Source organism: Dermacentor silvarum, chromosome 7, assembly GCF_013339745.2.
Source record: "Dermacentor silvarum isolate Dsil-2018 chromosome 7, BIME_Dsil_1.4, whole genome shotgun sequence".
Lineage (NCBI taxonomy): Eukaryota > Metazoa > Arthropoda > Arachnida > Ixodida > Ixodidae > Dermacentor > Dermacentor silvarum.
This window is the reverse complement of record NC_051160.1, coordinates 72585100-72604572: the sequence shown is the minus strand read 5'-3', so window position 1 is coordinate 72604572 and position 19473 is coordinate 72585100. Positions and strand designations below refer to the sequence as shown.

Below are 19473 nucleotides of genomic sequence, written 5' to 3'. Positions count from 1 at the left end.
GCACGAGTGAGGGCAAAAAAAATCTGCCATTGGGCAGTTTGACAAGACTCTCACCCATTTCTCATGTGAACAATGAACAGCAAAGTACAGTGACTTATAATGACATAAAAAAGAACAAAAATTCCAATCATTGTAACCGATCTTCACTATATCTGGACAGCCGAAAAAATGTCCGACGATTACGATACTCCCTAATGCGAAATTTCAGTGCAGCTGTACACATGTTTTCATTTCGCAATATATTGAGGCAAAGAATTTGAAACCGAAATCACCGCACCAACGGGCACTGGGCCAGTGCCACCAGCGCCTTCCCGGAGGGAGGGGCAATATGGGAACACTGGCACGATGAGTGGCATTGGATCCAGCTGTGGAAGAAGATGACGAAGGCGCGACCAGTGGCACGAGCACGAGGGACAGTACAGGAAAGCTGGTATGATGAGCGGCCTCGGAATGAATGAAGGAATTCTGGGGTCTTACATGCCAAAACCACGATTTCATTATGAGGCACACCGTAGTGTGGAACTCTGGATTAATGTTGACCACCAGGGGATCTTTAACTTGCCCCCAATGCATGGGACACGGGCGTTTTTTGCGTTTCGCCCCCATCGAAATACGGCCGCAGCGGCGGGGATTTGATCTTGCGACCATGTGCTTAGCAGCGCCGCACCATAGCCATAACCGCAGTGGGTGAGCAGCATCTGAGCCAGCTGTGCAAGAAGACAACGACGAACACACAAGCAGTTGCATGAGCACATTCGCACAGTTACGCCAAGGGACGGCGATGCTCAACCAAGGAACGGGCGCCTACGAGCTGTACTCTAAAAAAAAGCTGCCAAACATACCTTTGTAGCTCTGAACCAAAATTTGCCACTTGCAATAAAGAATAGGCGTAGAAAGTAGGTTGTAAAAAACATAAAATTTATTCATACCACTAAACAGCATGCCAAGCGTTAGGCGCGCTGAAATAGTCAGAAATATTCACTCGCTTTAGCTGCAGTTTCAGGTTTACAACCACAGTGCACAATACATCCAGCTGTTGCACATACATTGGCGGCAAACCTCTGGCATGCATGACTCGATCGACAAAAGCGCACTTTGTCTGAACATCAGGGTGGGGGTCAAAGACAGTTCATCGTTAATCTTGTTGTCACTGCCACTGCTGTCGTTGCCTCCGCTGCACAACGCCGTCATCTGTCGCGACGATAGCCTCATCAGAGATCTCTTCGCAGAATGAGGCAGCACTGTCTACACTCAGAAACTTTTCCATTAAAGCACTACTCGCTTCATCTTCAGTAGCGACAAGCTCCCAGACCTCGATAATGTCAGCGGCTTCCACCATGTTAATTTCTCCATCATAGGAGGTTTTGCCCTAGTGAACAAAGCCTGCTTTTTCCATTGATCGGCATGGCCACTGGTTCCTGCCTTTATGATTGCGGTGCTCCCGGTTTTCAGAATCGTCAATATCGTCGACTGCGTGAGCCAATACTTCTTTGAGTCTTGCAAATTTTGCAGCTTCGTCACAAGCGACATAGCTTTGCTCTTTGTAGGTGCCATCATCTACAAACTGGGCTGTTCGCTGCTGCAGGGCTGCTTCCGTGGTGCATTTTCACCATACTCTCCTAGCTTGCCTAGAGAGAGAGATTGCAGAAAAGGCGGGCACCATCACACCGCTTCACTTCTAGCTCTTTTTTCTCTCTTTTTCTATTTTAACAGTCTATGCTGACTTAATATTTGCCTTTAGTGGCCCTTTGATCAGCAAAGCAACTCCCAATATCCAACCCAGCTTGCATGAGTTGAAACGATAGACTGATCAATAAGATTTAAATCCCGAAGAAATACTGAGATTATGAGAGACGCCATAGTGGAAGGTACTGGATTAATTTGGACCACCTGGGGTTCCTCAATTAACATGCAACTTAATCTAAGTACATGAGTGTGCTTGCATTTTGCCCCATCTAAATGTGGCTGCCACGACCAGGAATCAGACCCTCAACCTTGTGATCAGCAGCAGAATTCCATAGCCACTGAGCAACCATGGCAGGTGCCAAAAATCAGCTGCTGAAGCTCAGACACTAGCTTGCTCTAACATTTTAACCATAACTTTCAACAGGATGACATGGGGGTCTCCAAATAATGAGGGCACAACCCAGCACAACAAAAGGGAATTAGGAACAATGACTTGGGACTCCCTTTGATAAGCGACATGCTTAAAGCCACTCACCTTGGGTGCACGCTGTGAACAGACCGGTCGACCGAGCGACCGCAAAACTGCCGGACTGACATGGGGGTGCCAAATTTGATGAAGATGTTGCCGTAGTCGTCGTTCAGGATGCCCCTGGCCTTCACTAGGCCCTACACAGAATTAGGAGAGCAGAAACAAGATATAAGTCACAAGAGGTCTTTGTTGGCGTAAATCTACTAAATTTTCATAACTAGTGCACAAACCTTATAGCTTTATGCCACAAGAGTGTTTCACACATAGCAGGTAATGTTGTGGTGGCTAGCGCAGCCTTCCACACTACCTGCATTTTGCGGCCAAAAGATGGCACGCGCTACATAACAGCAAGAGAAAGGACTGCGCCATGTAATTTGGCATAATGTTGACATCATAAGTAACATCCACAGTAATAAAGCAAATATTACATAGATGACATCACAAATCTTTAACCTACCTATTAACCACTGAACAGGGAGAACAGGCATTTGTCACGATAACATGCAGTAGTGCGAGACACAGTCATACCTGCCAACCTGTAAACCTAAACGTTCGAACAAAGCCTGTGGACTGGGCCAGGATAACATAAAACTATTCTAATCTATGTTTACTCCAAATTTGACATTAGCCCTTCATGATAGGTAAAAATGGCTCAAATGGCTCAATGGAGCCATTTTGACATATCACGCAAGGCTAATGGCGGATCGAGAATAAAAACAGACTGGAATGGCTTTATCTTATCCCAGCCCAGGACACTACAGGGGTGGTTGATAGCAGACATTTTTTTAATGTTTGCCCTGAGCACACCTTTTGTGGGATACATGCAAACTTCTTTTAGACGCAGCTCAAAAGCGGCAGCACACTTGGATCAGCAAAGACTGACAAGCAATACACTGTTTTTAGATCCCAGTGACTTTTTTAGCGACTTCGCAGTGCGTCGTTTTGTAACGTCATAAACGTGCTTTGTAATGTCATAAAGGAGATAACTTTAAGAACACTGGGACGTGAACATTGTTTCATATTAATTGTGATAATGACTGCTCATTATTCAAAAACTATTGGAAAAGTATTTGATTTGATTCGCTTCTGGCGCTATTTGATTCGGTCTCAAAAATCACTATTCGCACACCCCTAGTATTATCCACTCAAATCGTATTATTTAGAAAAGAAAATGAAACATATTATCCCGAAAAACGTATTATGCAGAATAGTATCAACGAGATTCCAGTGTACATAGAGATTACGCATGCAATCACGTGCACGGTCTGAACTGACCGCAGCGGTTCCAAAGGGGAGTTTGGTTTCTCAGGAGATCAGCTGCGGCAACTACTGTGAATGCCTACCAAGTTTGTAAGTGCCCACACTGGTAGGAAGGGCGGAAGCTCACAAGTGCACATAAAGCCTAATAGCTCCAAACTAGGAACTCTGCTTAAACTGACAGCAGTCAAGGTCGCACGCTCGATATCTTCACATCATGACGACGCTCATTGTGACGGGTGCACAGAAACGGAAGCCATGTTCAGTGCAGAGCGCACCACTGATAAGCAGCTGAGCGAAAAGGCTTCTCCTCCATCGCCTAGGCAACCTCCGCACGCCCGCATCGCACTGCCGCTGCTTTTTTTCTTTGCGTTCATGCATTCACTCGCTCCCTGTCACATGCACCTCCTCCGCATCACCCTCGTTGCTCTCCCATCGCAACGGCTGGCGCACCACGTTGAGAAGCGTGCTCGCAATACCACACTTGTCGGCAGGACTGTGGAAGCTACATCATAATCGGTATTTCATCTCGCGCAGCTGCACTGTAAGCGGTATGTGTATACATGGAGTTCTATGAGAAGGTGAACGGGAGTCAGAAAAGGCCGCGTTCTAACCAGCTCTGCACTATAAATGGTCACACTATAAGTGGTCTAAGCTGTATACACATACCAGTGATGAAAGCGACATTTTACTTTTTGGAGCAGATTTCGGAGGAGAAAAAATGCCATTTTGGAGCAGCCATAAGTGTTTTTGGAGCAGAAAAAATGCTAGTTTGGTGCACCTGTTGGTGTTTTCAGAACCATATGGAGTCATATTAGGTTTCGGAATATGCCATACGACTCCTGAAATTAAAAGCATCTGTTACATTTGGGCAAATGCTGCACTTCTAAAAGACATGACTGAAAACACATTGCAGCTGAGTAGAGTCAGCCATAGGTGTCTACAGACTCTGTGTCCTGTGTGTGTGTCAAGTTCTGCTGTTTCCAAGATACAAACATCTGCATAAGCCAATTGCCCTGAGCAACGTTCTAGCATACCAGCTGCCCCGTAACACTGGTACTCTGGCTCACCGATGTGGATTCCTTGGGCTTGGGCACACCCAGCAGCTCGAAGGCATAGAGCTTCTCCTCGAGCGTACGGTCGTAGGTGATGGTGATTGGGATGACAGTGATGTCCGACACTTGCGAGGTGAAGAACATCTCCAGCACCGTCTGCAGCAGGCCTGAAAACAAGCATGCACCACGCACAAACAAAATATCAGTTACATCTTGTACAATCCTTCAGAAACTGCGGAACTCGCACAGGGGATAGTTGCCACCAACATAAGTATTTCTTTTCAGAACAACTGCAAGTCGGCCAAGGCGGAATGGATTTATTATAAACGATTTGCAAGAGAACTAGGACACAATGCGAAAAACGACAAGGATGCAGCACATCTTTTCAAATGGATGCCTCTAGTGCTTGTCAAATGCAATCTGCTTCAGCCTACTATAGCGAAGCAGTTTACAGCTAAGAAATAAACCACTCTTGTTGATTTTTTCGTTCATTCTGCTTTTGTTCATGCAAGGTGCGTAAGATGACACCAACAAAGCAGTTAATGGAGCGGCGACAACAGTGAGGGTGCGACACTGATGAAAACATTTGCAGTATGCTGGCAATAGCATGGCGATGACGGAGACAGCGGTATGACAATGGTAGTGTCACAACAGTTCCAGCGACAGCAAGACAAACATGGCGGTGTGATGACAACAGCGGCATGACAATTGCTACAGCATAATGATGACAGTGGGTAGATGACAACCAGGACACAGATGACAGACTTGGCGATGACACTGTTGTCATCTATTCACACTATACAGTAAAAGCTCGATGATACGATCACGGCTAATACGAATTTCCGGATGATACAAATTTTTCTGTGGTCCCGGCCGAGCCCCATTACTTTGCAACGTGCTAGAGAACGGTTGTTACGGATCAATTTTCAAAAGCCTGCGTCGGTTGATACGAATAAACGCCGCCCCACCGACGGCCGCGAAAGAGAACAGCGCGCAGTCACGCGCTTTCTCTCCTTCTCTTTTGGTGTGGAGGCGCGGCGCCGGACAGCGCGGACTCCGCGACTGGGCGTGAAGAGTTTGAAGCGGTGGCGCTTTTGGTGCTTTTGTACTTTTCCTCCTTTTCTGCGAGCCATCAGATGGAGTGGCTGCTGCGCTTTGGGCCGCGTTCTTCGTGTTTGCGCCATTTTGCCTTGTCGCAGCGAGCTATGTCTCGCAAGCGGAAAGCACTCTCCTTTAAAGAGAAATTAGACATTCTTCGAAAGGTCGATGAGGATCCCAAGAGGAAGCGGACGGAGTTGGCTAAGGAGCTAGGCCTCGCAACATCAACACTGAGCACAATTGTTGCACAGCGAGACTATCATGAAAAACGTGCGTTCGTTCAACGTTAACGCGAAGCAAGCGAATTCGAACACGCTTATTTTGAACATACCGCGCACCGACAATGCTCTAAGCACCGACAATGCTCTTAGCAGCGCGCCAAATCACGCGGCGGCGCCTCGGACCGGCATTGCTCCAACACCGCCATAGAGCAAAAGCTCAGGAGAGACCTCTCAATGCCGCGCGCGAAGGAACAAGGGGGGGGGAAGAACCCGCGGCGGAAATTTCCTTCTCTCTCAAATTACAAGGTCGCCATTTCTGCATCGCGCCGGAACAAGCGTGTACGTGCTGACTAGAGTGTTCTAGACAACCGTATTCTAGCACACACTAGTGCCGACGTCTCAGCCACACGGATAAAATGGCAGTGAACCCTTCTCCTCTATTTTCTAGTCACATGTTGACCTTGCACGCTGCGGCAGCAGCGCAGAGGGAAGCAGCGGCGGAGGCGCAGTCGGGCCAACGAAACTGCCCACGCCCGCACACGCTCGCTTCCCGATAACGGCAGAAAACGAAACTTCAGGGGGCGGCTAAAATAAGCTGGCGCCAGCACGGCGGCGGGCGCGCACGGAGATGTGCGCACGAAGTCGAAGGTGAGAGAGCTACGAGGGAGTTGAGAGGGAGGGCGAGGGAAGCCACCGAAGCGGCGGAGTTGACGCGGCCAAATCCGCTTCCCTGCCGCCCTCCTCCCTCACCTTCGACGGTCTCCGCGCGCACCCGTGTGCCGGCGCCGCCCGCTCGCTCCCTGAAGCGTTGTTTTCTGTCGTTATCGGGAAGCGACCGTTAGCCGGCGTGGGCAGTTTCGTGGCCCGCGCTTGCTATGCGCTTGCGCGCCGCGATATTTCACGACTCGCAGCGTTCGTGCATCGTGCTATGGTGCACGAATACTTCAAAAATACGTCCTTTTAATTCGAACAAATTTTCGGGCCCCTTCGAGTTCGAATTATCGAGATTCGACAGTAGTTTTAATTGTGTTTCGATGATACGAATTTCGGCTAATACGAATACTTTTTGTGACCCCGTGAGATTCGTATCATTGAGCTTTTACTGTATTGACTGACATCTAAGGCAGTGACCAGGTAGGGGTCTCCTAAACCTATTCAGGAGTCGGTGTCTCATATGACTCTTGTTCGCAATAAAGTTAGTGGTTTGAAAGTATCACTGGATTCTGGATTCCTTTGTTGTTTTTCTTTCTTCTTACTTTTCTTGCAATATTCTGCAGCAGCACAACGTTGCATGGAGAAGCCATGGGAGAGACTGAACAATCCAATGCCTTGCCTTCAAATCCCAATCACCCGCTTCCATGGCCCGTGAGCAGGACCCGTACAGTTATGGACAAACACTTGCTCCATGGAACATGCGAAATGACCTTGCAAGGCCATGCATTGTCCATGAAAAGTCTTCCTCCCCTTAGCACCCATATTGTTGTCGAGCTGCCGCAAAAAATTGGTGAAGAGCGAGGACGCCATCCACACCTTTTTATTAAAGTTGTAGCTGCACAGCAGCAGTCTTCAAGTTCTTAAAGCACTGTGGCTTAGCAAACTTGCCAATGACGAGTACGGGCAGCTTCTCGGAGCCATCTTCGTTAGCACAGAATAGCGCCGTCAAACACTCCTTACTTCGCTTGCCACCATGACAGCTGTCACCCTTGAACGGAAGGGTTTGTTCGGGCTACACGTGGTAAAAAATGCCGCTCGCATCGGCGTTGAAAATGTCGCAGCGCTTGTATGCCGCCATGCATCTCCGGCAGCGAGTGCATCCACTGGTTCACCGCTGAAACGTCTGCGGAGGTGCTGTCTCCGCAGGAGCGGCTATACGCAATCCTGTTTTGTTTTTCAAAACAATCCAACCACCCGTTCGATGCCTGGAAGTTATCGATATCCAGACGCAATGCCACAAGGTCAAGTTTTTCTTTGAGAATGGTGCCGTCAACATCGATTGCAGAGCTCCGTGCTTGACGCAGCCACTTAACCAGTACCTCTTCCAACTTCTCGTGTTGACTTTCTTTTGCTGCCTTCTGCTTGAGCCCGAACTTGTTTGCATTCTGTAGTATCATAGCTTTGATTGCCAGGATTGTCTTAAGCGAAAATTCGGGCATCGTCAGGTCCCAGGCAATGCTAGCTTTCGTGGCTCCATGCCGCTTCTCCGCCTCCTCTATGATATTCAGCTTATCGCCCAGCGACAGAACTGGAGGGGTATTCTGTAAGTGTCCACCTAGTGGGCATGTCCATTTCGTCTGCTGCTGAAGTGCTGATTGGCTGGAGTGCCTGTCTTGTGCTGATCGCGTACCCCAGCCCAGCCAATCAGAACTTCAGCAGCAGACAAAATGGACATGTCCACTAGGTGAACACTTACAGAATACCCCCCTTGTTCGCTTTCGGGACATCATGCATCAGCCGTTGCTCGACACAACCCAAAACTTCTCGAACGAACGCTGTTCACTACGATCACGACAAAGAACACGTGCAAAAACCTAAGCCTCTCAGCGTAGCCTTGTCGGCAATCTGCCGCTGTGACAGCGGGAACTTGGAAGGAGAGAAATGCTTCTCCAGTGCAACGAGAATCTATGCCAGCGAGAAGAGAGGGAGAAAGTGACTGTGGAGAAGAAAAGGCTCATCAGATTGATGAACGCTATGCACTATTACTCACTAGATTGATAAACAGAATGCACCATTACTCACCAGTTCGTGGACAGAGTGACTTGGCTGTGCGACTCCGCGTGCCCTCGACAAAGAACTCGAGGGCGTGCTCCGAGCCGGCAATGAGAGAGTGGATGTACTGGCGGAACACCTCCCAGTACAGTCGGTCCGTGCCGAACGTGCGCCGGATGAAGAAGGCGCCGCCATTTCGCAGCAGCATGGTGACTGCAGGCATGCCCAGAAAGTCTGCGAGGATAGAAAGCGCATTAGGGTTAGGCATAAGCAAGGAACCTGTAGACATCGTGTTTTCAATGTCATGCCCGTCACTGTACAATCACCGGGGGAAAACTCTATACTGCTCCTGACAGGTGCTAGAAATAACAATGCAACGCCTGCTCATGAACTTCTCAAACGAGCACCAACAAGAAAATTTCACTTTAATTTCTTTTTCTTCCAAGAACTCTACAGTATTCTGTGTCATACATAGCAGACAATACCGTGGAGGCTAGAGAAATTTTTCACGCCACCTGCATTCGCAACCACAAAATAGTGCATGCCACATAAATAATTAAACTTAAGGTGCACAGTCGATTTGTGAAGCATATTGTAGTGGGGGACTCCGGATTAGCGTTGACCACCTAGAGTCCCAGCTACTCAATGCACAGGTACACAAGCGTTTTTGCATTCAGCCCCCATCAGAATGCAGCAGCCAAAGCAGAGATCAAAGCCACGACCTCACACTCAGCAAGCGTAACGCCACAGCCAATCAGCTACTGTGCCAGATGTAATCTAGAAATATGTGTTACGTAATTTGGCGTAATGTTGCCTGCGAGTTAGAGCTGCAATTAGGAAGAAATTATTACTTCAATGATGTCACACTGTCTGGGCCTATTCAGTGCAGAACGAGCGGAATGACACACAGGTACAAGAGCCTCCCCAGCACACAGCACTCACGTTTGCATAAAGAACATAGTGCATCACATACTGGAAGCAAGTCGTGTACACAAGCAATGTGCAATTTGAGAAAACTTTAGTTTCAACTGCTCCACCAAAAGATGTTATGGGGAGTAATCTCCTAATACTGAGTAGCTTCAGCGGCACTGCCTGCTAAGGACGACACAGAATACCGTATTTACTTGATTGTAACACAACGTTTTTTGCCAGACTTTTGCAACCTGAAGTCGATCCTCGTGTTACAATAAAATACCGAAATTCAAGTTGTCTAAAAAGTGCAATGATGCACCCAATTCTAATCAACGAGTAAAATGTGCGAGTGAAAGCGCGCGATGGATGCGTGCTTTCACTGAGAGTAAACGCACGGCGGAGAGCAAACGGGAAGTCTTTCGTCGTGCGAAAGGTTGTGGGGGGATGAGAGGGAGGCAGTGGAGGCGACGTTTAGCTGCGGCACCGAATGCGTATCTTGTGACCGGGCGCAAGGGTAACTGGCGACTCACTCTCCCACGCGAAAGGAGGAAAGCCGGAAGGCAGCGCAGGAGGGAGGGGGCGCGGCTTCTACTCTGCCACCAATTAACTGCGTACTTATACTTTGTGCGCCTGCGGGCTGTTGCGCGCACGTATCTTGAGAGCAATCTCCACACAGCTCTTACCTTTGTACACACCTGTGCTTTCACCGCTCAATTTCTGTTCAAGCGATAGACCGCACGAACCTTCGCTCGCTGCTGCTGGCGCGCTTGCTCACGCTAGCATTTTGACAGCGGTTGTGCGATGTCATCGAGTGTGATCTATTCATGTTGGCTTGTGCACGCTGACACCATGCTTGTTAATTCAGTGTCCAAGTTTATACAGCCAATAAAACTACTGTTCTTACTCTGTATAGCTCTGTACTAATTTGTTATTGCAATTGATGCTTCGCCCCTCAGGCGAAACTGCAACTTTTTCATGCATCTGGTGGTCTCGCATTACTTTAGCAGTTTTCTTTTTTTTGCTGGAGGCAACAAAAGGTCACCCCTCGCATTACAATTGTGGTCGCGTTATAATCGAGTAAATACGGTATATAGATGCTTTACTTATAATCCACAAGACACAAGTAGGAAATTGCACATGCACAGTCCTCTTTTTTTCTTTTGTTCTCAAATATATTGCACCGAGGATGCTTCAGTTTTCCATTGACACAAACATTTCGCACTATGTCAGAGCCCAATGGCAGTGCACCTTGTTTTCACTAACAAAAAACAAAAATGGCACCCAACCAAATGTAATTTTTACTTTAATGAAAGTCAAAGTGCCTTTTTGACATGTGTCAATGCTTTTTTGGTAGGCATCTTGCTTTATTTTTTTTTATGTAACCTTACTACCTGGACAGCTGAGATGCTACCCCAAACCATCGATGTCACCTGTTTCGTTTATGACATCTCAATAAAATGGGAGCATGTGCCGCACAGTCCGCAGTCTTTCATGTTCAAACAGTGAAGTGCGTGGTTTTTGCACAAACTAGCAAAATAGTAAAGAGTGCAAAGCTGTATTATGAGCCCTGATGTGTCACCAACACCGCTCGTGACATGTCACAGTTGGTCGTGCATGTTAACGCTCTTTGGATTTCACTACGTTGCACCAAGACCACGCACTGCGCTGTTTGCACTTGAATGACTACAGGCAGTACATTTCCCACTGCTTGGTACAGTGAAAATTAAGCCAGTCGAAAATAAATTTTACTCCCTGAATCAGAAGGGGCACTGTGTTTGTTTCATGTGCACATCCCCACCTTTCTTATTCTATTATATCCCCTTAGGCAACCCCAATTCCATCCATTGAAAATTCAGTTTCACCAAACTATTTTTTGGATCTTCAGTATTACAGAAAGCACATGACAGTGGAATAGATTACGAATTACGAATTTTCAGGCTTATGGTTACTCATTGAAGCTAAGGAGTGCGCTCAGACTGATATGCAAAATAACACAACCACTAGTGGCCGACTACAAACACCTTCGTTTACTCAGTCGTCCTTGTGGCTTCTGCTGCCCTTGTGCGCTGACAAACTTGTCTCATCGGTGCACTTCCGAAGCATCTTGTCCTCCGTGCCATCCATACTGTTTTAAATACCCACCTCTCCTTGAAGCTCTCGCATACTACACCACGCGTTCAATATTCAGGCATGCACTTTTCGCAGTGACGCCCTCTTCATGTGCCCAAAGGCATATTGCAGCTGAACAACAGAACGCAACACAAATGATACTATTGAAGCGCACTGGATCTACGAAACATGATCCGGCGGAATACAGCGATGAGGGAGATAACGACGTCAATCGTCGGCGGGACAGTACCTAGTGCCATCTAGTAGCGGCTTACAGAAATTAACCAGCATGCGGCATGGCCTCCAACATTGAGCAGCGTACTTGCCTGATGTCGAAAGCACACAGTACATGCCGTGGTACTTTATGGGACTATTTTTGCCAAATCTCTGAGCTCCAAAGTGGGGGGCCACTTTGGTCGCCTTACACGAGGGCGTGCATTACACGAGTAAATATGATACTCCCAACACAAGTCACATTTAACTCGACGGGAACGTACCCATGCCCGCTGCGATAACGGGAAGTGGCACATTGTAGTAGAAGCACACATAAGACATGAGCAGGAAGTCATTGTAGCTGCGATGTGTTGGCAGCAGCAGCACGGGGTTTTCGGCGGCAGCTTTCCGGTACTGCAAGAGAAGCACGTAAAAAGAACATGCCACTCTTAAAACATCCCATGGCGAGCTTCATGTGACAGACTCCAGCTTCAACTAATGCATGGCAGGAGAAGTCGGTGAGACGAAACAAAAGTGAGAAGTCACAGAAAAAAAAAGAGGGGGGGGGGGGAGAGAGCTGCTAGTAGTTGAAGCAATTCAATCAAAGATGTATAGCCTGCAAGAAATTGGCCTGCTCAAAGTCATTTTCGGAAGCTATATAAAGAAAAAAAATATCTAATCAGGAACACAAGTTCAAGGTTACTCTGACAAGCGCAGGTGCAAAATGCTGGGAAATAAGACAAAAGGTTGTAAGGATAGATTCAGAATATTCTGAACTAGAAAGGTATGCAGAGAACAAAGCTAAAAACAAAAATGAGAAACAGATATTTAGACCAAAATCCTGATATGCAACTTGTGGGGATGCGCGACTCTCACGCGTCCCCTGATGTTTTCCCCGCATAGCTCACGTCTCCTGTAATCCGGCTCTTCCGAGTGGCTAACGCCGGCGGCGGTCGGTGTGGTTGCGGCGCATTGTGAGAGATGGCGCGAGTGTCGCGATGCTAACGGTGGGGTTCCTTGGGAGCAAAAGGTCGAAGGTGCTTCCTCTTCGGGTTGGGGGTCGGTTAGCGATGCGGACGTCCCGCGCGTGCTCCGATCTATGCTTCGCGAGACCGTCTCGCGTGGCTAGGAGCAGAGCACCGGTATGGACGAACACGGATCGTTCGAACTTGCCACCGTTCGCATGACCATACACGTGAATGACTAGGCGATGGTGTCATAGCATGGGGCGAACATATTCGCTCACTATCCGGTCGCGGTGAGTCGGACTTCCTTGATTTGTCGCGCACCCATGTGAATGTTCTATGCGTAGTAATTCCGCTAGCATGCATTAGTGTATGAAAGGTGCAATAAATGCCCTTTTGATTGTTTACACTACTGTGTTGTCGTTCCTTTGTCCCAAGAGCACGTGTGAGACCCCACAAACTGGACAATATCAAATAAGACATACACTTCCAGAGCAGGTATTGCCAAAGCAATAAAGAACTACACGCCATTAGCATTATTAATATAGCTGTTATACCCAAAAGCTGAATCAAAAATTTTCACTGTGCCCTGTACTACACATCCTTTTTTTAGCGCACCTTGGTTTCTTGCCTTGTAGGCTTATTTTGCTACATGCCTAATTAATACATAAATCTTTCAGGTGCAAGCCACACAAATTTGTGCTCCTCGCTTCCTAATCGCATTCAAACACACAATTCTTTAAACATTCTTTTTGGGCACAAAAGGAGGCACACTAAGTATGACTTGCTGTTGGGATAGTTGGTACATGCTACTTAAAGTGCACGTGCATCTACTTAAAGTGGATGTCTAAGTAGGCACACTAGAAGGACACACGCACACAGGCAATTTGTGTCTGTGTGTTCTTCCTCTGTATGTCTCCTTTTGCACCCAAAAAACATGTTTAGCCCCCCCCCCCCAACTTGCCCAAGAACAAGTCCTATTGAGCACCACTTTTTGTTTTAATGAATATGTATTTACTAACCAGCCCAACAAATGCTTTCCTGCAGAAGTTGTCCAAATAGCTCACACGCTAACCAACCACTAGTCGTTTCATTCTACCCGTACCAATATATGGGGCAGTAACTTGAACGTTAATGAAGCTCAATAAAAGTTATAGACGCGGTACCGCAATGAGCAATGCAGTAAAAAATCTGAAGTCTAACATTAAAGCACAGGAAGACAACGGTGTGCATTAAGAGAGCAAACAGGGGTAGCCAACATTCCAGTGGAGATTAGAGGCATATATTGAGCTGGGCAGGCCATACAATGCACAGAGCAGACAACCGGCAGCCTATTAGAGTTACAGATTGGGTGCATACGGAAAGTAAGTGTAGTCGAGGGCTGGAGACGATAATTTGATGGGCTCAGGAAGTCTGCAAGCATACGATGCAGTCAGCTGACACAATTAGAGATCACAGGGAGAGGCCTTCGTCCATCAATGCACATAAATTAGGATAATGAAGATGACTCCTTTATTGGGGTAGAGACCCCATTCTTACCCGTTCCATGCCCTCAGAGTGAACATAGATTGCCCGGTACATGCTCTTGTACGACTTGCTGAACAGGTAGCCGAGGAAGCGGATGTTGCCCATACGCATGTTGTGCCCCATCTGCTCGAGAATGCGCCGTGCCTCCTCTGACACCTCCGCGACCGGTCGCTTCTGCTCGGCGCTCACCTGCAAGGACAATGAGAGCACAGTGTCATGAACGGTCGAAGAGAGGGAAAGGCATCCTCTCAACCTTCTTCAACCTTTGGCATCCTTAAGTTATTTACCACGTGAAGCAGCACACCCCCATTAAGCTGAACGCTTACAAATGTCTCAGAAGACACATCTTGCAATACGCTGATATACGAGGTGCTACCCAAAAGTTCCGGGAATTTGAAAAGCACGGGCAAACTGAGGGTGGTAGCACATTTCCGCCACTAGATGTGGCTAGCAGTGTGCCTTACAGATCAGTGTGTTGAACGACTTGCATCTAAGAAGTACCGTTTAGCGAAATGGTGTTTTGCAACGCAATGTTTCACTGATTTGGCACACTTCTTAGCAACCAATAGGGCAGACTTCAAGAAGCGAAGAATTTGCATCAACTTTTGTTTTAAACTTGGCAAAACTGGGGCAGAAACTCATTGTATGCTAGAGGACGCTTTTGGAGTCGACGCCATGAGCCAAAGTAGGACGTTCTTATGACATAAACGCTTCAAAGAGGGTCAAATGTGTGTTGACGACGAACGTTCTGGACACCCATCAATGAGCACAACCCCAGAAATGATAGCAGAAGTTCGTAAGGCTATCCTTGGAAATCACAGGCTAACAATAAAGGATGTCTGCGACATTGTAGGACAATTGTACGGCACAGTTCAGCTAATTTTGGCGGATGTTTTGAACATGAGGCACATTTCTGCAAAATTCGTGCCAAGACTGCTCAATGACGAACAGAAGCTGCACCGTGTTTCTGTCTGTACGGAACTGAAGCAACAAGTCAGAGACAATCCCACATTTCTCTCCAGTGTAATAACCGGGGATGAGACATAGGTTTATGGCTACAATCCTCAAACCAAACAGCAGTCTTCGCAATAGAAGTAGCCAAATTCCCAGCGGCCGCCAATGGCACGTCAAGTTTGTGGAAATGGGAAGTCTATACTCAATGGTGTCTTTTTTTTTTCGTACATGGAATTGCCCGCAAGGAATTCTTACCTCCTTGGCAAACCGTGAATAGCGAGCTTTACCGTGACGTTTTGAGGTGCTTAAGAGAGAGCATTCGTCGCAAGCGTCCGGAGAAGTGGAAGAACAACTGGCTTCTTCATCACGACAACACGCCCACTCACACATCACTCACTGTTCGACAGTTCCTGACTTCCAAACAAATCACAGTGCTTCCACACTCACGCTATTCACCTGACCTTGTGACTTTTTCTTGTTCCCAAAGTTGAAGTTGAGGCTGAAAGGACCTCGGTTTCACACTATTGAAGAGATCCAATTGGAATCGCAGGCGGTCCTCAACACACGGTTGCCTGGAGAGCTCCACGAACGCATGAAATCGCGGCAGAAACGCGGGGATCGGTGTACACATGATCAAGGGGACTACATTGAAGGAGACAGTGCTGATTAGGCGCTATGGTCAAAACTTTCTTTTTTACGACTGAATTCCCGGAACTTTTGGGTAGCACCTCATAGTTTGGAGCCTATATCAGAAACATTTACAACTGAGAAACTAAAACAAATACAACAACGATTAGCAGTCTGCTTAGTCTTTTCAGACTCTTCAAGGTGGACCAGTGTTAGCCAGTTCATTATGAAAGCTGAACTTGTCACTGGCTCATCCTGGCAGAAATTTATGTATGAGCTTTATCGTGGTCACTTGAAAATAAATAGCTCTGCGTACCTACACGAGCTCACAAGGAATTCACTCCGCACGGGTTCACAGTAAAATGGTCACATTTACTCAGAAGTATTCCTTGTATCCAACCACAAGAGGCTACTGAAACAAGCTACCAGAGATAGTGATCTCCTCTACACCGGTTGAGTCTTTCGTTAACGTTACTGCAGACATCAACTTCGATGTCTACCCTGCTCATAACACATCATCGTACGACACACAATTTGTATTTACAATTTGTAATTAAGTAACTGAAACTAGCTTTCCTGTGATATTTTTATCTTATATGCTTAGCATGCTGTTCATTGTATTCTATGTTTACTTCTTCACTCCTGCTTGGGGTTGAGCATAGATTGCAGTATGTATCTAAAAAAAAAGAAAGGACAGGAAAGCACACAATCACAGCCACAGAAGTTGCGCAGACAGACAAGACCGTTATGCTCACTGCTAAATATCTGCAGTAAATTTTTTTCTTAGAGAGAAAGAGTGCTAACTTGGGCTGGTTGGGACGTGTCTGTAAATACAGTCAACTTCTGTTAATTCGACCTCAGTTAATTGGACTTATCGCGTACCCACTGAAAAGTCCTGGCGAGAAATGGAAGCAAAGCTCATTTAGTTCAAACTCGAAAGCATGCCATTTCGGTTAATTCAATCCCCACCGACCCGCACCGACGCCCAGTCAGGCACACAGTGGTCACTATATAAGCTTGAAAACCCAAGAAATTTGAACTTGCAGTTCCACATCGGTCGAATTAATGGGAGTCGACTGTATAGAGTAACATCCCATGCGACAGCACAGGACAAACAGCATGCTGTCCATTTACTCTCGTTTCTCCCGTCCCCCCCCCATGTACTGTTACTCTATCTCCCAAATCTCTCCACCTCAAGTATATGTTTGATGCTGCATTTCAGTGTGTGTTTGAAACCTCCTTCTTCAATTTCCTTAAGCTTATTTTGTACATATAACTTAACAATGTACATGTTCTGTAAAGTTATCAAGAACAAAAAATTGCAACACACTGTTGGAAGTCGGAGTCACAACATTACAGCACATGGTACTGAGAGTCCTGAAAATTGCAAGAGTGAGCATGCCACAAGAATTCTCAGTCAGCATGGTGGATGCTCAGTCCAAATGGCTGTTTCGTGCGTCTGCTCCCTCAAGGGCTGGCCACTCTTATAAGGAAAAATTTAATGTGATGCAAGCTAGTGAGAGGGTAATGCAAGGAACATGGGCACAAAGAAAGGCGTGCGAGCCCCTCGGATCCCCCTATACTTCTTGCTCTTAGCTGGCACAGCATGAAGCAGCATGAAGAGTTAAAGAAGGGCTTTCAGTTCACTCAGCAGAAACAGAAAAAAAGAACCTTTGGTAAACTTTCCCCGATCAGCTATGGTGCACAAAAAAAAAAAAAGAGATAACTTGAACGGGTTGTTCCTCACAACATATGGTGTCAGAAGGAGTGCGTGCAATGGCTGCAACAAAATTTTCAAAGGCTTCGTGTTCTATAAACTCATAGTTCAACAGTTCAAGACTGTTACCTCGGTGATTGCTCTCTGGACACGCGCACTGCCCAGCACCTCCTGCTTGATCTGCTGCGGCGTCCGGTTGCCAAAGAAGCGGTATTTGGGGCAGCTCCATTCTCGCGTGCACCACGACAGGTCTCCCGCCGTGCGTCGGTCGGCGAGAATGTCGTCGAATCGCTCGCCATTCAGCGTGATGTAGCCGGTGCTCATGGTGACAAAGAAGTTATTGTGCTTGCCTCACTCCAGTTCCAGGCTCCTTTCGTCTGGTTACTGCAAAGGCGATTAGAAAAATGCAATGTGAGAGAGAATGGCAGGGCCTGCCAATGTGCACGTGCTTTCTCCAAAACAAATTTGCACAGAAGGTGTCGGATACAGTTCATGTGTTACAAAACAACTTTTCTTGCTACTGATCACTGTCAACTAAGCATGTGTCACAACGAGGGCTTTCATCGAAATTTGAGAGGAAACATAACAATGTTACAGGTTTATAAACGAAATCTGAGCCTATTTTAACAGTGCCAATCAGTGGGCACAAAAGTGAGTATTTCAACACAACTTCTACTAGAAATATTCTTCAGCCAGGAAATGAAACCTATCAAACCTGTGATGACAGATTTATTTAATCCACTCTGTAAGGGAGGCAGTATGTGAGGTAGGAGATGTATTGGACGAGACAACATAAATAAGCTAGATCCTTACGTCATAAGACGTACGAACCGACACGTACATCATGCATACACTGTTCCCATTTACACACAGCCTAAGGAAAAGCACGCTGAGAAAAAGAGAGGAGTCAAATGCATTATTTTCTTGAAATAATTATTTTCATTGGTTACACAAGCCTGAAGGATCAGAATAGTATACGCAACATGCTACAACGGAAGTGTTACGTTTACGTCATTTTGAAAACACGCGGATGCACGCCGTTTGCAACAGTCTTGCTTGGCGCGTTTGTTGCGATTTCTTTTGACATTTTTGTAACATTGGTGTCAGTAATCTCGACAATCAGAAACTACATATGCCGTCTGTTAAACCAGGTACAATTTAAATTTCAACCAACAAAACAACACTCCTCCGCTTTTAACGTTCCGACTTCGTAAAACTCCCAAACATTTACGCTGCCTGCGCAGAATTTTCCGCAAATACTGCAATCAGTCGGTAAACAGAGCGCCCGAGCGACAGAGGTTAGAGCGCGCTCGTGCTACAGGTATGGCCCATATGACCATCTCCAAGAATATAGCGTGAAAACAATTGGTACCAGAAGGGGCCGTTCCGAAACTCGGGGGAATACTGACACAAATGCTTGCTGGGATCTCCGGATAAAGCGCTAATGTTCCAGCCAATATGCCGGTAAACACAGAAAAAGCATGCAAGCCCACGGGCAATTCACAAAAATCTTTAACTCGAGCGAGAATACTTTACCGAACGCCGATCACTGAAGTGCGCAGTCGCTAGAATAAAATAATGCCAAGGCCTCTGTAAAAACCACACTGTACCACACTATCGCGCTGGAAAGCCACACGCCTTCAAAACGCCGCAGGCATCAAGGAAAACTGCATGCACCGGTGCATGTGCGTTTGCTAACGAGTGAAACCAGTTACCTTTACGTCGGCGTCGACGACATAGCGCTGTAGAAGTGCAGGTTTTCTCCTTCAATCGACTCGATTATCGCTCAAATGAGCGTACGCCCAGATCGCCAGGATCATTGCCAAAGCGCTGTGCTGATGTATCAGGGAAGCCGGTAGAGCCAGAGCAGGCGCGGTTCTTGTTTCTCTTTTGCATT

The 19473-nt window shown here is 46.9% G+C and overlaps 1 protein-coding gene across 4 annotated transcripts in view; it reads right to left on the bottom strand.

Moving 5' to 3' along the window:
* Positions 1-19455, bottom strand: part of LOC119458212 (dihydroxyacetone phosphate acyltransferase-like) — a 38122-nt gene extending 18667 nt beyond the window's left edge. For 2 of the 4 annotated variants that reach the window (XR_007467893.1, XM_037720043.2), the window contains exons 1-7: positions 19292-19455; positions 17706-17960; positions 14291-14467; positions 12071-12200; positions 8583-8786; positions 4543-4694; positions 2222-2352 (exon numbers count right to left, since the gene is read on the bottom strand). Coding sequence is in view for 3 of the 4 variants with exons in the window: in XM_037720043.2 (XP_037575971.1) it covers positions 2222-2352; positions 4543-4694; positions 8583-8786; positions 12071-12200; positions 14291-14467; positions 17706-17900 (989 nt within the window). In the remaining variant the exon portion in view is untranslated. Of the gene's footprint in view, positions 1-2221; positions 2353-4542; positions 4695-8582; positions 8787-12070; positions 12201-14290; positions 14468-17705; positions 17961-19080; positions 19208-19291 lie in introns of those variants that run through there. The other 2 variants (XM_049670851.1, XM_049670850.1) reach the window with 2 other exon arrangements.
* Between the last annotated feature and the right edge of the window lie 18 nt (positions 19456-19473).